Here is a 17686-nt window from a genome sequence, read left to right on the forward strand (position 1 = left end):
CAGATCCATACTGTCTTTTCCCAGGAAATTTTTGCCTACATATAAAGCAGGTACAAATTTACCTGTGGGCAGTTTTCAAAAGGAAAACCACCCATGCAGCTTCCATTTGGAAATTAACTATGAGGTACACTTGCGTAGTGTGCAGTAGAGATTTGCATTAGTTTGAAATTACTTGTAAAACAGCAAAGATATTGTCCATGTTATATTTCTTGTTTTGAGGCAATTTCATTAAGAGTGTGTGCCACTAAATCAATGATATGCACCATTAATAATGCCATTTTAGGTTAAAAATAATATGAAATGGCATGGAAAAACATTTTTGCCTATATGTGTGAGTGTGTGTTTTTCTTGCACTGTTGTCTTAATATTCAGAGAGTATGGGTTTCTTTCCACGTCCTTATGTTCTTCTCATCACAATGTTTTTCACCTTTTGGGTTTTGCAGCAGCAGCAGCAGCAGCAGATGCCCCGTAGTAACCAAGAAGAAAAGGATGAAAAGGAGAAGGAGAAGGAAGCAGAGCGGGAAGAAGACAAACAAGAACTAGAACTGGAAAAGGATGACCTAGTCAAGTAAGTTTCGTTGTTTTGTTTTGTTTTTTTTTTGCTTGTCCTTTCCTCCCCGTGCTTCCTCCTGAAGAGAAGGGGAATGTGGTGTCGGGGCCTCTTGTGTGCCTTGTGATCCCTCGCTCTGTGAAGGGAGATTAGGTTCATGCAAGCAAGTGGTCAGTAGTTGGGTGACTCCCGGCAGAGCTTGGCACCATTCCCAGTGCAGGTTGACTCCTCAGTACAAGTTCCTTTGTGCTGCTGAGTCTGCCTGTCTTTGACAATAGCACAAAATGACTTGAACGTGTTTTTGGAACAAATTAACTTTTTCGCTTTCTGGAAGTCTCTTGCTCATTCTCTTTTGTGGTTGCTGATTAATGTGAGGAGCAGCAGAGGTATGAACATGCCAAGCCTCATTCATCATATTGAAAGTTAGAGAGCCGGACGTTGCTAGTGGCTTAGTGGAAAGACTGGGCTCAATTCCTGGCTCAGGTCTTCCATTCTCAGAGTCAGCTGGGACTGAAATACTGTGGAAGGTAGTATTCAAAGTCCCAGGGAGGGAAAAGGGGGGGGGGTCGTGGTCACTAGGTGTCATTGCTGTGTAGTGACCAAATTCAGGGTCTATAATGGTGGCGATCAGTCGAAAGCCATGAACTAGGACTTCTGAACTGTTAATGCAGCAAGTTGAGAGGTTATATGGAAGAAGGAAATTCCAATTCTCCAAGGACAAGCAGGCATAATCTCACGTGTGGGTGACGTCAACCATGGTACCTGGTACACTACCAAGTGCACTGTCACTCTCTAAATCTTTAGGCAGTGTCTATGCCACACATGGGCTGATTCCTTTCCACCTGACATTGGTTCACAGGACCATCAGTTTTTATTTTTCCTTGGAGCCAAGAAGCGCTGTCTTTTCTTTCTCCTCGGCATGTCAGAAATCTTTTTTGGTCTTCTCGATTTTATTGTAGTTTTCTTAATTTTTCTCATTTTTTTTAGTTGTTCCCTTGAATATGGTTAAATTTTTTTTCATTTTTTATTTTTTTTGCCTTTTGGCCACTTCGAGATCTTTTTTGCCCTAGGGAACGTTTATGTTTTTCAGTATACTTTCCATTGAGCCTTTTGACTTTGCATTGGCCATTTTTTCCCTCCAAGTCACAGAGGCCTTCAAGTGGCTTTAAGAAACGTTCTCAATGTAATCAGACCATTTCAGGCTCTTACCCCCCCCCCATAATTAGTGTGTCTAGATCAGTGATCATCTTTGCAAAGCCCACGAGCCAATAGCATCCCTCAGAGACCTTTTGGGGGGCTTGTGGCTTGCTCATCTGGAATTCCACCCTCCCTCATCCCTTGCGGGATCCAGTACCTTTTATATCCTTTTTATTTATTTTAGTATTTATATACCGCATAGTACCTAAGCGATTTACATTCAGGTATTCAAATATTTCTCCCTATCTGTCCCAGTGGGCTCACAATCTGACTAACTTACCTGGAGTAGTAGAGTGTTAAGTGACTTGCCCAGGTTCACAAGGAGTAGTGCTGGGCTTGAACCTGCAACCTCAGGGTGCTAAGGCCACATCCCTACATAAGAAAGTGCAGCTCTGTTGGGAGCAAGAAGGATATGAAAGGTACTGGATACTGCTGGTGGGGGGAGGAGGGGGGAGGGGGGAATTGCAGGGGAGGGTAGTAGAGAGATGCTAGACTGCCAGGATGAGGAAAAAAAGAGATACCAGATCTCCAGAGGAAGAAAGGCAAGAGGAAGACAGAGAGTGAAAGTGAAGAGAAGGAGAGAGAGATGCCAGACTAGGGAATAGAAGGGAAGGAGGGGAGAGAGATTCAAAACCATAGAATAAGTTCACACAGGAAATCCAAACAGCATTTAACTTTAAAAAAGGAGAGTATGATAACATGAGGAAAATGATAGAAAAGATACTTAGAGGAGCAGCTGCAGAGATCAGAAATTTACCTCAGGCGTAGACGTTATTCAAAAATGCCATCCTGAAAGCCCAGACTAGTTATATTTCATGTATTAAAACAGGAAGAAGGAAGATCAAGCAGCAGCCGGCGTGGTTAACAAGTGAGGTGAAGGAAGCTAGTAGAACGAAAAGAGAATCCTTCAGAAAGTGGAAGAAGAATCCGACTGAAAATAATTGCAAACTTCACAAGGAATGGCAAGTCAAATGCAAGGTGGTGATAAGGAAGGCAAAGAGAAGATACACTGAAAAGAAGATTGCACTGGAAGCAAAAATACCCAATATAAACTTTTTTAGGTATATTAAAAGCAGGAAGCTAGGAAGAGAATCAGTTGGACTTCTAGATAACAGAGGGATAAAAGGGGCTCTCAGGGAGGACGAAGGTCATAGCGGAGAGATTAAATAAATTCCACTGAGGAAGATGTGGAGAAGTTACCGGTACCAGAATTGGTATTCGGTTCTGATGAATCAGGGAAACTCAAAAGAAATCTTTGTAACACTGGAAGATGTAATGGATCAATTTGACAAATTGAACAGTAGAAAATCACCAGGAATGGAAACGGTCAAAAACGGATGAAAACTGGAAAAAGCACAAATAACATCAAAGAAGGTGTCATAAGGCAGTAAGAAGGACCAAAAGAGACTATGAGGAAAAAATAGCCAAGGAGGCAAAAAAACCTTAAAGCCATTCTTTCGATATATTAAGGGGAAACAACCCGCGAAGGAAGCAGTGGGGCCGTTGGATGACCATGGAATAATGGGAGTGCTAAAGGAGGACAAAGCCATCGCCAACAAATTAAACACATTTTTTTCATTTGTATTTACCGAAGAGGATATGCACAATATACCGGAAGCCGACAGGTTATATGCAGGAAACGAAGACAGGAAACTGACAGGGTTGATGGTCAGTCTAGTAGAGGTATACAGATTGATAGGCTTAAAATCGATAAATCCCCGGGACCGGAGGCATCCATCTGAGAGTAATCAAGGAACTGAAAGGGGCTATAGCTTAACTGTTCCAACTAATAGCCAATCTGTCGATCAAATCGGGAAGGATTCCGGAAGACTGGAAAGTGGCCTATGTTACACTGATCTTCAAGAAAGGTTCGAGGTGAGAACCTGAAAACTACAGACCGGTGAGTCTGACCTTGTTACCGGGAAAGATGGTAGAGCCACTGATAAAGGATCACATCATTGATCACCTAGATGGACACAGTCTGATGAGGACCAGCCAGCATGGCTTCAGCAAAGGAAGATCTTCCTTAACGAACTTGCTGCACTTCTTCGAGGTAGTAAATAGGCAGATAGACAAGGGTGACCCAGTTGACATTCTTTATCTGGATTTTCAGAAGGTGCTCGACAAGGTCCCGCATGAACGATTACTTCGAAAAATTGCGAGCCATGGAATCGAGGGTGAAATACTCACATGGATTAAAAACTGGTTGGCGGATAGGAAACAGATACTCGGAATGGAAAAGCGTCACGAGTAGAGTGCCACAGGGTTCGGTGCTTGGACCCATGCTCTTCAACATATTTATAAACGACCAGGAAATTGGTATGACAAGCGAGGTGATTAAATTTGCAGACGATACAAAGTTATTCAGAGTAGCGAGGATGCAGAAGGATTGCGAAGACCTGCAATGTAACATAAACACGCTCGAGAAATAGGCCACGACATGGCAAATGAAGTTTAAAGTGGATGTGTAAGGTGATGCATGTCGGTAACAAAAATCTTATACACGAATACAGGATGTCCTGTGCAGTACTTGGAGAGACCTCCCAGGAAAGAAACTTGGGAGTACTGGTTGACAAGTCAATGAAGCCATCTGCGCAATGTGTGGCGGCGGTGAAAAGGGCAAACAGAATGCTAGAAATGATTAAGAAGGGGATCACGAACAGGTCGGAGAAGGTTATCATGCCGCTGTACCGGGCCATTGTACGCCCCCACATGGAATACTGCATCCAGCACTGGTCGCCGTACATGAAGAAGGACATGGTACTACTCGAAAAGGTCCAGAGAAGAGCGACTAAAATGGTTGCCATACAGATGAGAAGTTGCCATACAGTGAGAGATTAGAGAAACTGGGCCTCTTCTCCCTTGAAAAGAGGAGACTGAGGGGGGACATGATCGAAACATTCAAGATAATGAAGGGAATAGACAGAGAAAGACAGGCTGTTCACCCTCTCCAAGGTAGAGAGAACGAGAGAGCACTCTAACGTTAAAAGGGGATAGATTCCGTACAAACGTAAGGAAATTCTTCACCCAGAGAGTGGTAGAAAACTGGAACGCTCTTCCGGAGGCTGTTATAGGGGAAAACACCCTCCAGGGATTCAAGACAAAGTTAGACAAGTTCCTGCTGAACCAGAACGTACACAGGTAATGCTAGAATCAGGGCACTGGTCTTTGACCTGAGGGCCGCCGCGTGAGCGGACTGCTGGGCATGATGGATCACTGATCTGGTCCAGCAGCGGCAATTCTTATGTTCTTATGTATATATCCAGAGTGCTGATAGAATTGAAAAAATAAACTTGTAGAGCAATTTTTAGTCATTTATAATTTATCTTTAAAATCCAGCATAGTCCCAGAAGACTGGAGGATAACCAACATGATGCCGATTATTAAGATGGGTTCCAGAGGTGATCTGGGAAATTATAGACCGGTGAGTCTGATGTTGGTGTCGGGCAAAATAGTAGAGACTATTATAAAGAACAAAATGAGAGAACATATACATGAGCATGGATTACAGAGAGAAAGCCAATATGGATTTAGTCGAGGAAAGTCTTGCCTCACCAATCTACTCCATTTCTTTGAAGGGGTGAATGAACATGTGGCTAAAGGTGAGCCGGTTGATATTGTGGATTTGGATTTTCAAAAGGCATTTGACAAAGTACCTCATGAAAAACCTCTGAGGAAATTAGAAAGTCATGGGATAGGAGGTAATGTCCTATTATAGATTAAGAACTGGTTGAAAGACAGAAAACAGAGATTAGGTTTAAATGGTCGATATTCTCAATGAAGAAGGGTAAATAGTAGGGTTCTCCAGATGTCTGTGCTGGGACCGCTGCTTTTTAACATATTTATCACTTTAAACCCGCGGGCTCGCACTGCGGGGAAGACGGCAGAGAGAGTCACGCTTCCTGCCTTCTGTTTAGACTGAACATTTGTGCTGGGCGCAGAGGGTTTCTTATAGAGAGAGCTTTTGAGCTAAGGTCTAATCTTTCCCTGCACCCTTTTATTTGTTAGAAATCGGCTCCAAAGCAGAGCTCAGGGCAGACAGCAGAGCAGGGACAGGAGCCGCACGATTCCCCCGGTGCCTGAAACTTCTTTCTACACAGCAAGATCGGGGCAGAGAGCAGGGCAGTGGAGCAGGAGAGTCGGCAGAGACCTGCGCGACCGATCCCAAGCAGTCGCTTCTAAGCTTGATCGGCCAGCACAATCGGTGTCCCAAATTTGTGTTGCGAATCTCATCCCTGCCTACTTTGCATTTCTCCTCATTTGCATACACGGATCGCTGGAGAGGTTAGTGAATGGAGCCCGAGGGAAATCTGGTCACAAAGGGGTCGCAAACCGATCGATATACGATCGGTTTGCTTTGTGAATCTAGTCCTTAGTTAGGTGCACAATTGGCAGTATTCTGTCATTTGTGTGCCAAAAAGAGCCTGGTTTAGGTGCTTGGAACTGAAAATCAGTGTTAGTTGCTGAACATTTCTCCCCCCCTCCCCCCATGCCACCTTTATGAAGTCCTAAATTTAGCAACTTTGCCCTATTCCATTTCAAATATGCCAATTTAAATGCCTATTCCCCTAAATTAGACACTGAAAACCTTTGACAATTGACTCTCATTAAGTTATGAAAGTTTGTACTTACTTTTAGGTTTCTGAAATCTACCTAAACAGATTCAGCCTTGTGTAACACCTTAAATTAATAGTCTGGCACCTTTCCTCCTCTCGCACCCCCTACCCCCCTCACACACATACACACAAACACTGCTGTAGCAATAGCAAGCTCAAGACCCCGTCTGGAGGGCCTACACGCATACACAGACATGCACTTGATATCATCAAATCGACATCCACGCCCTCCAGACACGGCCCTGAGTTTAGTTTGCCGTGAATTCAAAAAGTTTGCGAGACAAAGTTCTAAGGACTGACTTAAAACCCACTGCTTTACCAGTGATGCCCAAACCAGTCTTCTGGGGCATAAGAACATAAGAGTTGCCCTACTTGAACAGACAGAAAGTCCATCAAGTCCAATAGCCTGTTTCTAATAGTGGCCAATCCTGGTTCAAGATCCCAAGTAAAACAGATTTTATGCTTCTTATCCTGGAAATAAGCAGTGGATTTTCCAAGTTCGTTGTAATAACGGCTTATGGCCTTTTTTTTTTTTTTAAGGAAATTATCCAAACCATTTTTCACTGCCATGCTTGTTTGAACCACAGGAAGCTCTGGATACCTTATCTCTCTGACTGTGGGGATTCACAAAAGGGATTCTGTACAGAAGTTAATGTTTTCATGGTCCCTGAGGCTGGCATTAGCTAAAATAGGGGTAGGGAACTCCAGTCCTCGAGAGCCGTATTCCAGTCGGATTTTCAGAATTTCCCCGATGAATATGCATGAGATCTATTTGCATGCACTGCTTTCAATGCATATTCATTGGGGAAATCCTGAAAACCCGACTGGAATTTGGCTCTCAAGGACCGGAGTTCCCTACCCCTGAGCTAAAACATGGGCCATGTTGGCTTGCTTCAATAAAATCTGTTTCCTCTGATTTTTGACTCTACCTCGTTGTTTCTTCTGATGGGCCGCGGGAGCTGGGCAGGATGGACCTCTGGTCTGCCCCAGCGGAGGCAACTTCTTATGTTCTTATGTTCTGTGGCCTGCTTCACTACTATTACTTGTGTTGCTGATTCCCTCTAGTCTGCTTCCTCTGCAAACCATTTTTAAATCCTGCGAAGCTCATGGCTTTGACCACATGCTCTGGTAACAGATTCCAAAGCTTAATTACATTGTTGAGTGAAGAAATATTTTCTCTTGATTTGTTTTAAATTTACTACTCGCTAGCTTCATTGTATGCCCCCTACTCCCTTGTATTATTGGAAGGCATAACAAGCGATTTGTGTCTACTCGTTCCATTCCATGCAGTATTTTATAGGCCTCTATCATATCTGCCCTTAGCCGTCCCTTGTCCAAGCTGAAGAACCCTAGTCATTTTAGCCTTTCCTTATAGAAAAGTAGTCCCACCCCCCTTATCATTTTTGTCATCCTTTGTACATTTTCTAATGCTGCTATATCTTTTCTAAGATACAGTGACCATAATTGCACACAGCATTGGGGGTGTGGTTGTACAAAGGCGTTATAATATTCTCCGTTTTGTTCTTCATTCCTTCCTTAATAATTCTTAACATTCTGTTTATTTTCTTAGCTGCTGCTCCTGCACACTGAGTGGAGGGTTTCAGTGATGGCACCTAGATCTTTTTCCTAGGTGGTGACTCCTAATGTGGAATTTCGCATCATGTAGCTATAGTTTGGGTTTCTCTTTCCTACATTCTTCACTTTTCAGTTGCTCACATTAAATATCATCTGCCGTTTGGATGCCCAGTTTCACAGTTTTGTGAGATCCTCTTACAATTTTTCACAATCTTTTTGTGATTTTTAACAACTTTGCTGATGTCACAAAATTATTAAAATTTAATCATCTTACTCGTTCCCATTTCTAAATCATTTTTAAGTATGGTACAAAGCAGTGGTTCCAGCGCAGATTCTTGGGGAAGCCCACTGTTTACCTTTCTCCTTTGAGAATGTTAACCATTTAACCCTCTATGTTATGTTTTTTTTGGGGGGGGTTTAACCAGTTTTTTCATCCACGATAGGATACTGCCTCTTTTCCCATGACTTTCTAATTTCCTCAGGAGTTGTTCATGGGGTACTTTGTCAAATGCGTTTTGAAAACCCAGAATATCATCCAGCTCACCTTTATCCATATATTTTATTTATCCCTTCAAAGAAATACAGCAGATTAGTGAGGCAAGATTTCTCTTGACTAAATTCACATTAGCTTTGTCCCATTAATCCATGCCAAAACAGTCTTCGGGGACAATAAAGGAATGCGGGGCTGAAAGGCAAGGCAGTTATTAGAGTTTGTTTTATATATGTTTGTTTTATATATGTATGTATATTGTATTTTAAAAGGATTATGTATGTTATTTGGAAACCGCCTAGATTTTTAGGCGGGGTATAAATTTTTAAATAAATCTAGCCAGTTGGGAAAGAAGATTGACTGACTCATTTGAGCTTTTGTGCTGGAGAAGGATTTAGCCGTGCCGTGGACCGCCAGAACAGCCAACAAATCGATTCTGGAAGAGATCAAATCGGCTATGTCGCTTGAAGCTCAAATGATGAAGTTACAACTGTCTTATTTTGGTCTTACCATCAGAAGAGAGAGATAACTGGAGGGTGATCTGCAATCAGATGGCTGGACACGTTGAAAACAGCCATGGGTATGATGCTGGAGTACCTTTTCGGACTAGCACAAAACTGATTTTATTTTAGAACTGCAATTCATCAATTTGCTAGGACTTGAACATGAGTCAGTGGCACCTAACAACAGACAGTTGGGAGTTTTTCAGTTATGCATAGTGTATAAGCATGAGATACGGTATTCTAAATTTTGCAGACTTATTCCGTGCATATTCACTGAGAAAAAACCAGGGACGCAACTGACAGGGGGGGCCACCGAGGACTAATTTGGGGGCCATTGGTCTACAGTAATGACTGTCATCTTAGAAGTGTGCTGCCTCCCTGCCCAAGTAGTGACAATTAACTGCAAATATAAGCATACACCTTGGCCAGGTACGTTTACAAGTGCTTTTTCTGCAGCTAGTGCATGTAATTTTTGGAAAACCAAATCTACATGCGTGCTGTTTTCATTTCATGATCTAAGCCAGTGGCCTCCAATGTGCGGTCCCTGAAGTCCTCCATTGAAGCCCTCAAACAGTTGGCCGACGTGCTTTTCAGTTCCTGTTAATGCATTAATTTCATCCTTGCCCACTTGACTGCAAACTGCAACTGCAAATAATCTCTTAAATACGTTAACTCAGGTGTCTCACTTACGGAATTTGCCACTGCTGACAATCCAAAATAAAGTGAGTTTTTGAAATATGTCCTTGAAATATTGTAGAATCAATATTAGCATTACTTTTTTTAAAAAAATGTTTAATACCCAATTTGAACAAGCAGGTCGAGGTGGTTTACAAAATTAGTAGCACGAGCAAGCTTAAAATCTTACACGAAAAAGGTTGGGCGACCACTAGCCTAAGGACACTCCTTCTCCCAAAAACTTCTCTTTTACCCCCTCCTTTTACAAAACCACGCAAGAGTGTTTTTTTAGCGCTGGCCACCCCGCTAAATGCTCAGCGCTGTTCCAGTGCTCATAGAGTTCCTATCTCAGAGCAGCGCAGAGCATTCAGCGGGCCACCGGCGCTAAAAACCTCTTGCACGGTTTTGTAAAAAAAGGGGTAGGGGTTGGGGAAGGGGGTAAATCTGGCTAATGGTACACACATTTTGAAAGTTGAATTATAATTTTAGCTATCGTGAGGAAGATTTAGGGCTCCTTTAATCAAGCCGCGCTAGCGGGGTTAACACGCGTGACTTTTCATCACGCGTTAACCCCCGCGCTGGCCAAAGACTACCGCCTGCTCAAGAGGAAGCGGTAGCGGCTAGCGCGTCTGGCGGTTTAGCACGGCTTGATAAAAGGAGCCCTTAATTTTCAGCTAGTTCAGTCTGACTAGGTAAAGTACTGCATATTCATCCAGGCAAACTGCTTTGACAGTTGCTCCATGTATTATGAGAGTTTAAGAGGAGTAACATGCATTTTTGCACACTAACTGGTAGCACAGCTGTCTTGAATGGAGCTGCGAATGACACATTAATCGGTGTTTCCCCATGCTGTCCCTCCCCTTCCCCGAACCTTTTTAAACGTCAGCGCGAGCAGCCACCAACTTACTGCCGGTTTTGTTGCTCTCCGACGTCGCTGCCTAGGTGTGGGTCCCAGAAGTGGCGTTGGAGAGAGCGCCGAAACCGACACGGGCAGCGAGTTGGTGGCTGCATGCACCAAAGAAGAAAGAAAGAAAAAAAAAGTACGGGGGAAGGGGCATGCGCATGGCAGGGGGAGGAAGGGGAGCGGTGACGGTGCCCCGAGCAAGATGGCACCTGGGGAAGACCACCCCCTTCCCTCCCTCCCCACCTTTACTACGCCACTGCCAGTAACCAAACCTAACAACTTCTCTGTAAAACTCCTTTGATGCTGGGCTCTGAGACCTTTGCAGGTTGTGGGTTCAAACCCACGTTGCTCCTTCTGACCCTGTGCAAATCGGTTCATAGACAAAACCGCGCGAGACAACAGCGCGCCGACAACTGAGCGCAAGGTTGACGGCGCGCCGAAGAAAAGCACTATTTTAAAGGGTTCCGACGGGGGGTGTTGGTGGGGAACCCCCACTATTTTACTTAACAGACATCGCGCTGGCGTTGTGGGGGGTTTGGGGGGTTGTAACCCCCCTCATTATACTTGAAACCAAACTTTTTGCCTGGTTTTTAGGGAAAAAGTTCAGTTTTAAATGAGGGGGGTTACAACCCCCCACAACGCCAGCGCAATGTCTATTAAGTAAAGTGGGGGGGTTCCCCCCCCCACACCCCATTGGAGCCCTTTAAAATAGTGTTTTTCTTCGGCGCGCCGTCAACCTTGCGCTCAGTTGTCTGCGCTCAGTTGTCGGCGCGCCGTTGTCTAGAGCGATTTAGTCCCGTCACCGTGCAAGTCACTTAATCTTCCCATTGCCCCAGGTACATTCAATAGATTGTGAGCCCATTGGGACAGACAAGGGAAAATTCTTGAGTACCTGGGGAGCTCAGAACGGTATAGAAAATTGAATGAATGAATAAATATATAAATGAATTCATCTTTGTCTTAACATTGGATTTCTCTTAATCATGTTAGCTTGAAATCAGCAGTCTGAACTGATGTTCAAAGCTTCATCATTCTTTTGTACATTCTTTTGTACTGCAGGCTGATGAGATTTTTTTTTCTTCTTTTCTTTGAAGGAACGGCATGATTCATATATTGAATAAAACTCTCTGTTAACACTTTAAACAAAATCACATATCTGTCTCTTTCAAATATATGTATTAGATTATCACCATTCCCATTATTGACAATAAGGCGTGTTCTCTAGTAACACTTTTTTTAACTATATTAATACGATGTCTGTAATGGTTGTAATTAAATGCTTGGCTTAAACAGAACATCTGGCTTCATTGTACAGGGGCTCTATAGACCTTCCCCAGCAGATCCCCCTTCAGTAAGATAAATTAACAGGCAGTTATGATGAATTTGGATATTGCATTAAAACCTGTTTCCCACTGATCTCTGAACTTGCTGATGAATTTGCATACATCTGCAAAAATCAGGAAGAGAAAATATATTTAAACAATGATCTGCAGTGCAAAATATAGTCATTTTCTCTCTATTTCTGTTAATTTAGGGAGAAGAACGAGGATACTTCTGGAGAGGATAATGATGAAAAAGAAGCTCTGGCCTGCAAGGGTCGTAAAACGGCGAATAGTCAGGGCAGGCGCAAAGGACGGATCACTCGCTCAATGGCAAATGAGGCTAACAGTGAGGAGGCTGCAGGGCCACAGCAGAACGCAGATCTGGGTATGTGTTATGAGACTGTTCTAACCTAATGAGGAGCTTTTGCAGCAGGTCGCAAGGAAAGCTGGCTATATGATGGCCCTAGTATACATAAAGGCCCCAGTTAGAGAATGACATGGGGACAAATTTTTCCATGTCCCCATGGGAACTATATTTCCCGTCCAAGCGAGTTCTTTTCCTATCCCTGCCCCATTCCTTCATGCTCTGTCCACTTTAAAATCATAAGTAGCAACATTCTAGAGCTCAGATTGTGATGTCATGATGCCTCATTCCACCAGTGCCTAAGCTCTGTCCTGATCTGCACAAGCCTCAAACACTTTAAAATCATAAGTGTTCAAGGCTTGTGCAGTTAAGGCAGAGCTTACAGGAATGGGACAAGGTCAGCAACAAAACTTACAGGGAAATTGAGTTCCTGCAGGGACAGGGAAAAAGTTGTCCCTGTGTCATTCTCTAGCCCCGATACCATAAACGGCATCTAAAACATAGGCACTGAGGAACGCAATGCATAGCGCATGTCAGTCATGAGTTAGGCATGATTTATAGAATCGCGCCTAGTGGCACCTAAATTGGGTGTCTAAACAGTAGGTGTCAAAATCTTAAGCACGCCCTATTTAGGCCAGTTTTTTTCTCAGCCTAAATACAGGTGCCTGAGTCCAATATAAATGCCTGCACGCAAAACACCACAATTCAAAACAAAAAAATACCACACCCACAATGCACCCATAACCATGCCCATTTTCTGGTAAACACCTTGGGCTAAGCGACTAGCTGAAAGTGGTAGGCATCCTAATTAATTTAAGTTAATTGTTGAGCCAATTAGGCTTATCTGCACCAATTAAGCTAATTAAATAATTAATTAAATAAAGCTAATTAAATTAAGGCGCCCTTTTACGAAGCATTAGGCTTTATTGCTGGCCGTGGCGCTATTAGCTCCGATGATTAATTATTGGGGTTTATTAGCTACTTTTGTGAAGAGATTCACTTAAAGTGATGTACAGCTTGACATAAAACTTTAAATTTTTTTACAGCCAAGCAATAGTAAAATAACCAAACATAATAAATGTGGCAAATTTGGAAATAGCAAATTAAATCCTAGTATAGGATTAACATGATACCATAATCAGAAAAATAAACATTTAATCATATTGTAAAAATCATTTAACAATATGATAAATATTAAACCCCTCCCCCTCTTTTACAAATGTGTAGCGCAATTTTTAGTGCCAGTCGTGGTAGTAACAGCTCTGACGCTCATAGGAATTCTATGAGCATCAGAGCTGTTACCGCAATGGCCAGTGCTAAAAACCATGGTACGCTTTTGTAAAAAAGGGGGGAGGGGGTAAAAGAATACTAATGAAACCATACCAGGTAGCATGGAAGAACATTCATATAACATAGATATGCTAGAAGATGATGTTTATTGAAAGCTTCTATATCACTACTAAAGACTGGGGAGTTATTTCAGAGCAGTTTACATGAGATTCTATAATGGTGTTATGATACCCTATTATAGAATATGATACGTGAGCTTCTACAATGGTGCTACAATACATGAACTTCAGTAATGGTGTTACAATACATGAGCTACTGTATATGAGCTTTAGTAATGGTGTTACTATGTCAGAATAATACCAATGAAACACAATAGACATATGATGCTAATACTGCTCTTCCGGAGTCTGTCATAGGGGAAAACACCTTCCAGGGATTCAAGACAAAGTTTGACAAGTTCCTGCTGAATCAGAATGTATGCAGGTAGGGCTAGTGTCAGTTAGGGCACTGGTCTTTGACCAGAGGTCCACCACGTGAGCGGACTGCTGGGCATGATGGACCACTGGTCTGACCCAGCAGCGGTAATTCTTATGTTCCACAAAGCAGGAGTTGATTCCTTTTTCTCTAGATTTTCATGCCCTAAGGTCTGGGATCCTTTGGCACTCTTGGGTCTTTATGTAGGTTGGGTAACCAAAGATCTGGACTTTCTCCCGCTCAGCCCTTCTGTACTTCCCACCATACCCTAGGGCTGAGCTAGGCAAATCCACTTTGGCAGTAGCCTCCAGCTATCATCTCCATCAATATAGTGACTTGGGAAAATCCCCAGGTTTCTAACTTGCAGCCAGGGAATTTCCTAGGTGTTACATGAATATATAAATTTTCAAATTTAAATCCACACCAGCTCCTTTCTATGTCCTTTTCCAACCTCTTAATCCTATATCTGTCTCAAAGAAATTTAAACTTCAGTGCCACTGTCCACCACATCTACTGATAGCATTCTAGACCTTATTATCTTTGTGGCCTTTTAAAAAATGGGTTTATGGAGATCCAGGTATAGGGGGTTGGAGTTTCCTTAATGGTATTTCTTTTCTTATCCTCTTATGGTGATCTAAACATTTCATTTTCTGTAATTTTTTAATTTTTCCCTTTTTTTTTTTTAACTTACCACCCCCTTCTCCCCTTTTATGAAGCCGTGTTAGGCTTTTTTATTACCAGCAGTAGCGGTTAAAGCTCCGACACTCATACCGCTGCAGCCAGCGATAAAAAAAAGCCTAGCATGACTTCATAAAAGGGGGCCTTACCCCCTATTTTACTAAGGTGCGCTAACCGATTAGCGCACGCTAAACGCGTCCAAAGATTAACATACATGCATTAGCGTTTAGCACGTGCTAATTGGTTAGTGTACCTTAGTAAAAGAGGGCCTTAGTTTCTTTGATATGAAACATTGCTTTTCAAGGCCTGGAAGACAAAACAGCAAAATCCAAACAGCACCAAAAGGTTTCACAAAGGAAATGAAGCAGCAAAACAACAAAAAATTATGGAACGAAAGATCGGATGTACCAGTTTGTAGTTTAATAAGCGTCCAGATAACTCACAAGCACAGCTCACAAGACTCCAATATAGGCTGTTGCTTGTTTGTAGCCTCTTAACTACAGTGGTACCTTGGTTTGCGAGCATAATTTGTTCCAGAAGCATGCTTGTAATCCAAAGCACTCGTATATCAAAGTGAATTTCCTCATAGGAAATAATGGAAGCTCAGACGATTCATTCCACATCTCAAAAACTTTAATAGAAAATATAGTACTGTACGTACTTGTATTGCAAGATCTCACTCGTTTCAAAGTCACTGCACTGTGGGTGAACTGGGCGTGATTCTTTTATTACATTCAGTTGCGCTTGGCATGAGATGTGCGTATGTTCAATGTTGTGTGCACTTGAACTGCGGGTGCCTGTATTACATTCAGCCATGATTAGTGATGTGACGTGCATATATTGTGCGTATTTGACGTGGAACACGTATATGTGCTCATACTGCAAGACAACGCTCGATTATTGAGTTAAAATTTGAGAAAATGTTTTGCTCGTCTTGCAAAACACTCGTAAACCACGTTACTCGCTATCCAAGGTTTGACTGTACTTGGATTTTTTGTGACTTATGTTTTTATATTTAAAACAGCCAAAGTCCCCTGAGGAAGGCATTTTTATTTTGCTGAGCACAGCCCTTGTTAGGTCATTTGTATTTTATACATTATTTGGTTTCTATCTTGTGGGTCACTTGTGACTCTATCACATAACACTTGTGATAGTATAACATAACATAAAAATTAACTTCTGTGCCGTGAAGTTCTATGCGGTTTACAAAAGTACAGTAATTACAGTTGTGAAGTATTTTAATTACCTAAATATCTAGTGAACAGATAAGTTTTCGAATGTCCCCTAAATAATTGATAGGTACTAGAAATTGCGATTAAAAGATTTAATCCCAAGATGCTGCTTGATAGGATAGAAGGCGATGATGGTATCTTTTGAATTTACACCCTTTAACAGATGGAAAAGTGAATAATACATGCGAACGTCTAGTGTGTTTAATATTAGCAAATGTGAGCAGACTCAGAAGATAATTAGGTGTAAAACCAAACAGCACTTTATAACAAATGCAGCTTTTGTGGATTATTTTTTTAAGGTTGTTTTTAAGTTATTTGGGTGATATAACCCAGAACATTTTCATGCGCTAAGCCCTTATTTTACTTGTCAGTAAAATAAAGGCTTCTTTTGTCAAACCGCAGTATTGAGTGCCACATGGCAAATACATTGAAGCCCATTCAGTCGCTATGGGCTTCGTTGCATTTACTGCGCTGGCCTGTACTAGTCAGCTTGATAAGAGGCCCTAAGTCTTTCAAAAATTTGCAGGTTGTGTGCTGTTAGCTGCAAATAATTAAAGCGGGAGCACTTACCGCTTCCTGTTTAGGAGGTGGTAAATGTTCCTGCTTTATTCAGGTAGCATGTGCTAATCATAACGCTTACATGCCCTTTGCACGCCCCCTCCCTGGAGAAATTATTTTTTAAAAAAATAAAATATCTTGCTCTTAGCCTAAAGGAAATGCCAGATTATAACAAAACGCATTAAACTGTTTTGCAGTAAGCATTTTTCTGCACACTAATCTCCTGGATTCTATATATGGTACCCTATTTTTACGTGCCTAAATTTTGGCATATGTGCAAGTTAACTGATGATATGACCCTTAACTACCAATAATTGGGCGATAACAACCAATTATTACAGTTAGATGGCACCAATTAGGATTTGTGTGCGCCCGCATCTGGCTACATGCTATGCTGTAACACTGGGTGCCTAAATCCCATAGGACTGGATTCTGTAAGTGGTGCTTAGCTCTTGGCGCAGTTCTCCGTCAGTCACACAGTGCCATTTTATAGAATCACGCCTAGCAGCACCTAAATGGACTTAGGTGTTCGTGAGGTCAAGTGCCGATTTTATATTAAGCAAGCCAGATTTTACCAGGCCTAATTTACTGGCGCCTATCTCTGATGCCTAGCGATGCCTAAGTAAACCATGCCTGTTCTCTGCCCCTAACCGTGCCTACTGTTAATTGTCAATTAAATTTTTTATTTTTGACAGGCTGAAAACTGGTGTGGTCGTTCGCCACACCAATTAATCCACTTAAAAACAGAGTTGTGCGCCAACTCCAAAGTTACACATCACTAGGTGCCTAATGGAGGCGCTGTTTATAGAATATGACCCATAATGCATATCTGAAAAGGGGGCATGGCCATAGGTGTGTCTGGAGTATTCCAAAAAAGTACATGCCTAGGCCTGCCTAACCTGGTCGCCCACATTTATGTCAGGTGTCGGCAGGAGTAAGTCTAGTGCCCCAAGTTAGACATGAGATCGGTGCTTAAGCATGATCCTATAGAGCAGTTGTCCCCATCCCTGTCCTGAAGGGACCACCAGCCACTCAAGTTTTCCGGATAGCCCTAACGAATATGCATGGAGCAGATTTACATGCCTGCCGCCTTCATTATATGCAAATCTCTCTCATGCATATTCATTAGGGCTATCACAAAAACCCAACTGGCTAGTAGTCCTCAAGGACAGGGTTGGGGATCACTGCTATAGAGGGTGTATGCGCTTTTTATAGACTCGTGCTTAGTGCCGATTTTTTTCACACGGCTATTACTGAG

At 42.4% G+C, this 17686-nt stretch overlaps 1 protein-coding gene across 13 annotated transcripts in view; it reads left to right on the forward strand.

Moving 5' to 3' along the window:
* NCOR2 (nuclear receptor corepressor 2) overlaps positions 1 to 17686 on the forward strand; it is an 844184-nt gene that overhangs the window by 533501 nt on the left and 292997 nt on the right. For 12 of the 13 annotated variants that reach the window (XM_033955736.1, XM_033955745.1, XM_033955746.1 and 9 more), the window contains exons 15-16: positions 444 to 568; positions 12045 to 12217. In XM_033955736.1, coding sequence (XP_033811627.1) covers positions 444 to 568; positions 12045 to 12217 — 298 coding nt within the window. The remainder of the gene's footprint in view (positions 1 to 443; positions 569 to 12044; positions 12218 to 17686) is intronic. The other variant, XM_033955738.1, reaches the window with a different exon arrangement.

The sequence above is a fragment of the Geotrypetes seraphini genome, chromosome 8 (genome assembly GCF_902459505.1).
Source record: "Geotrypetes seraphini chromosome 8, aGeoSer1.1, whole genome shotgun sequence".
NCBI lineage: Eukaryota > Metazoa > Chordata > Amphibia > Gymnophiona > Dermophiidae > Geotrypetes > Geotrypetes seraphini.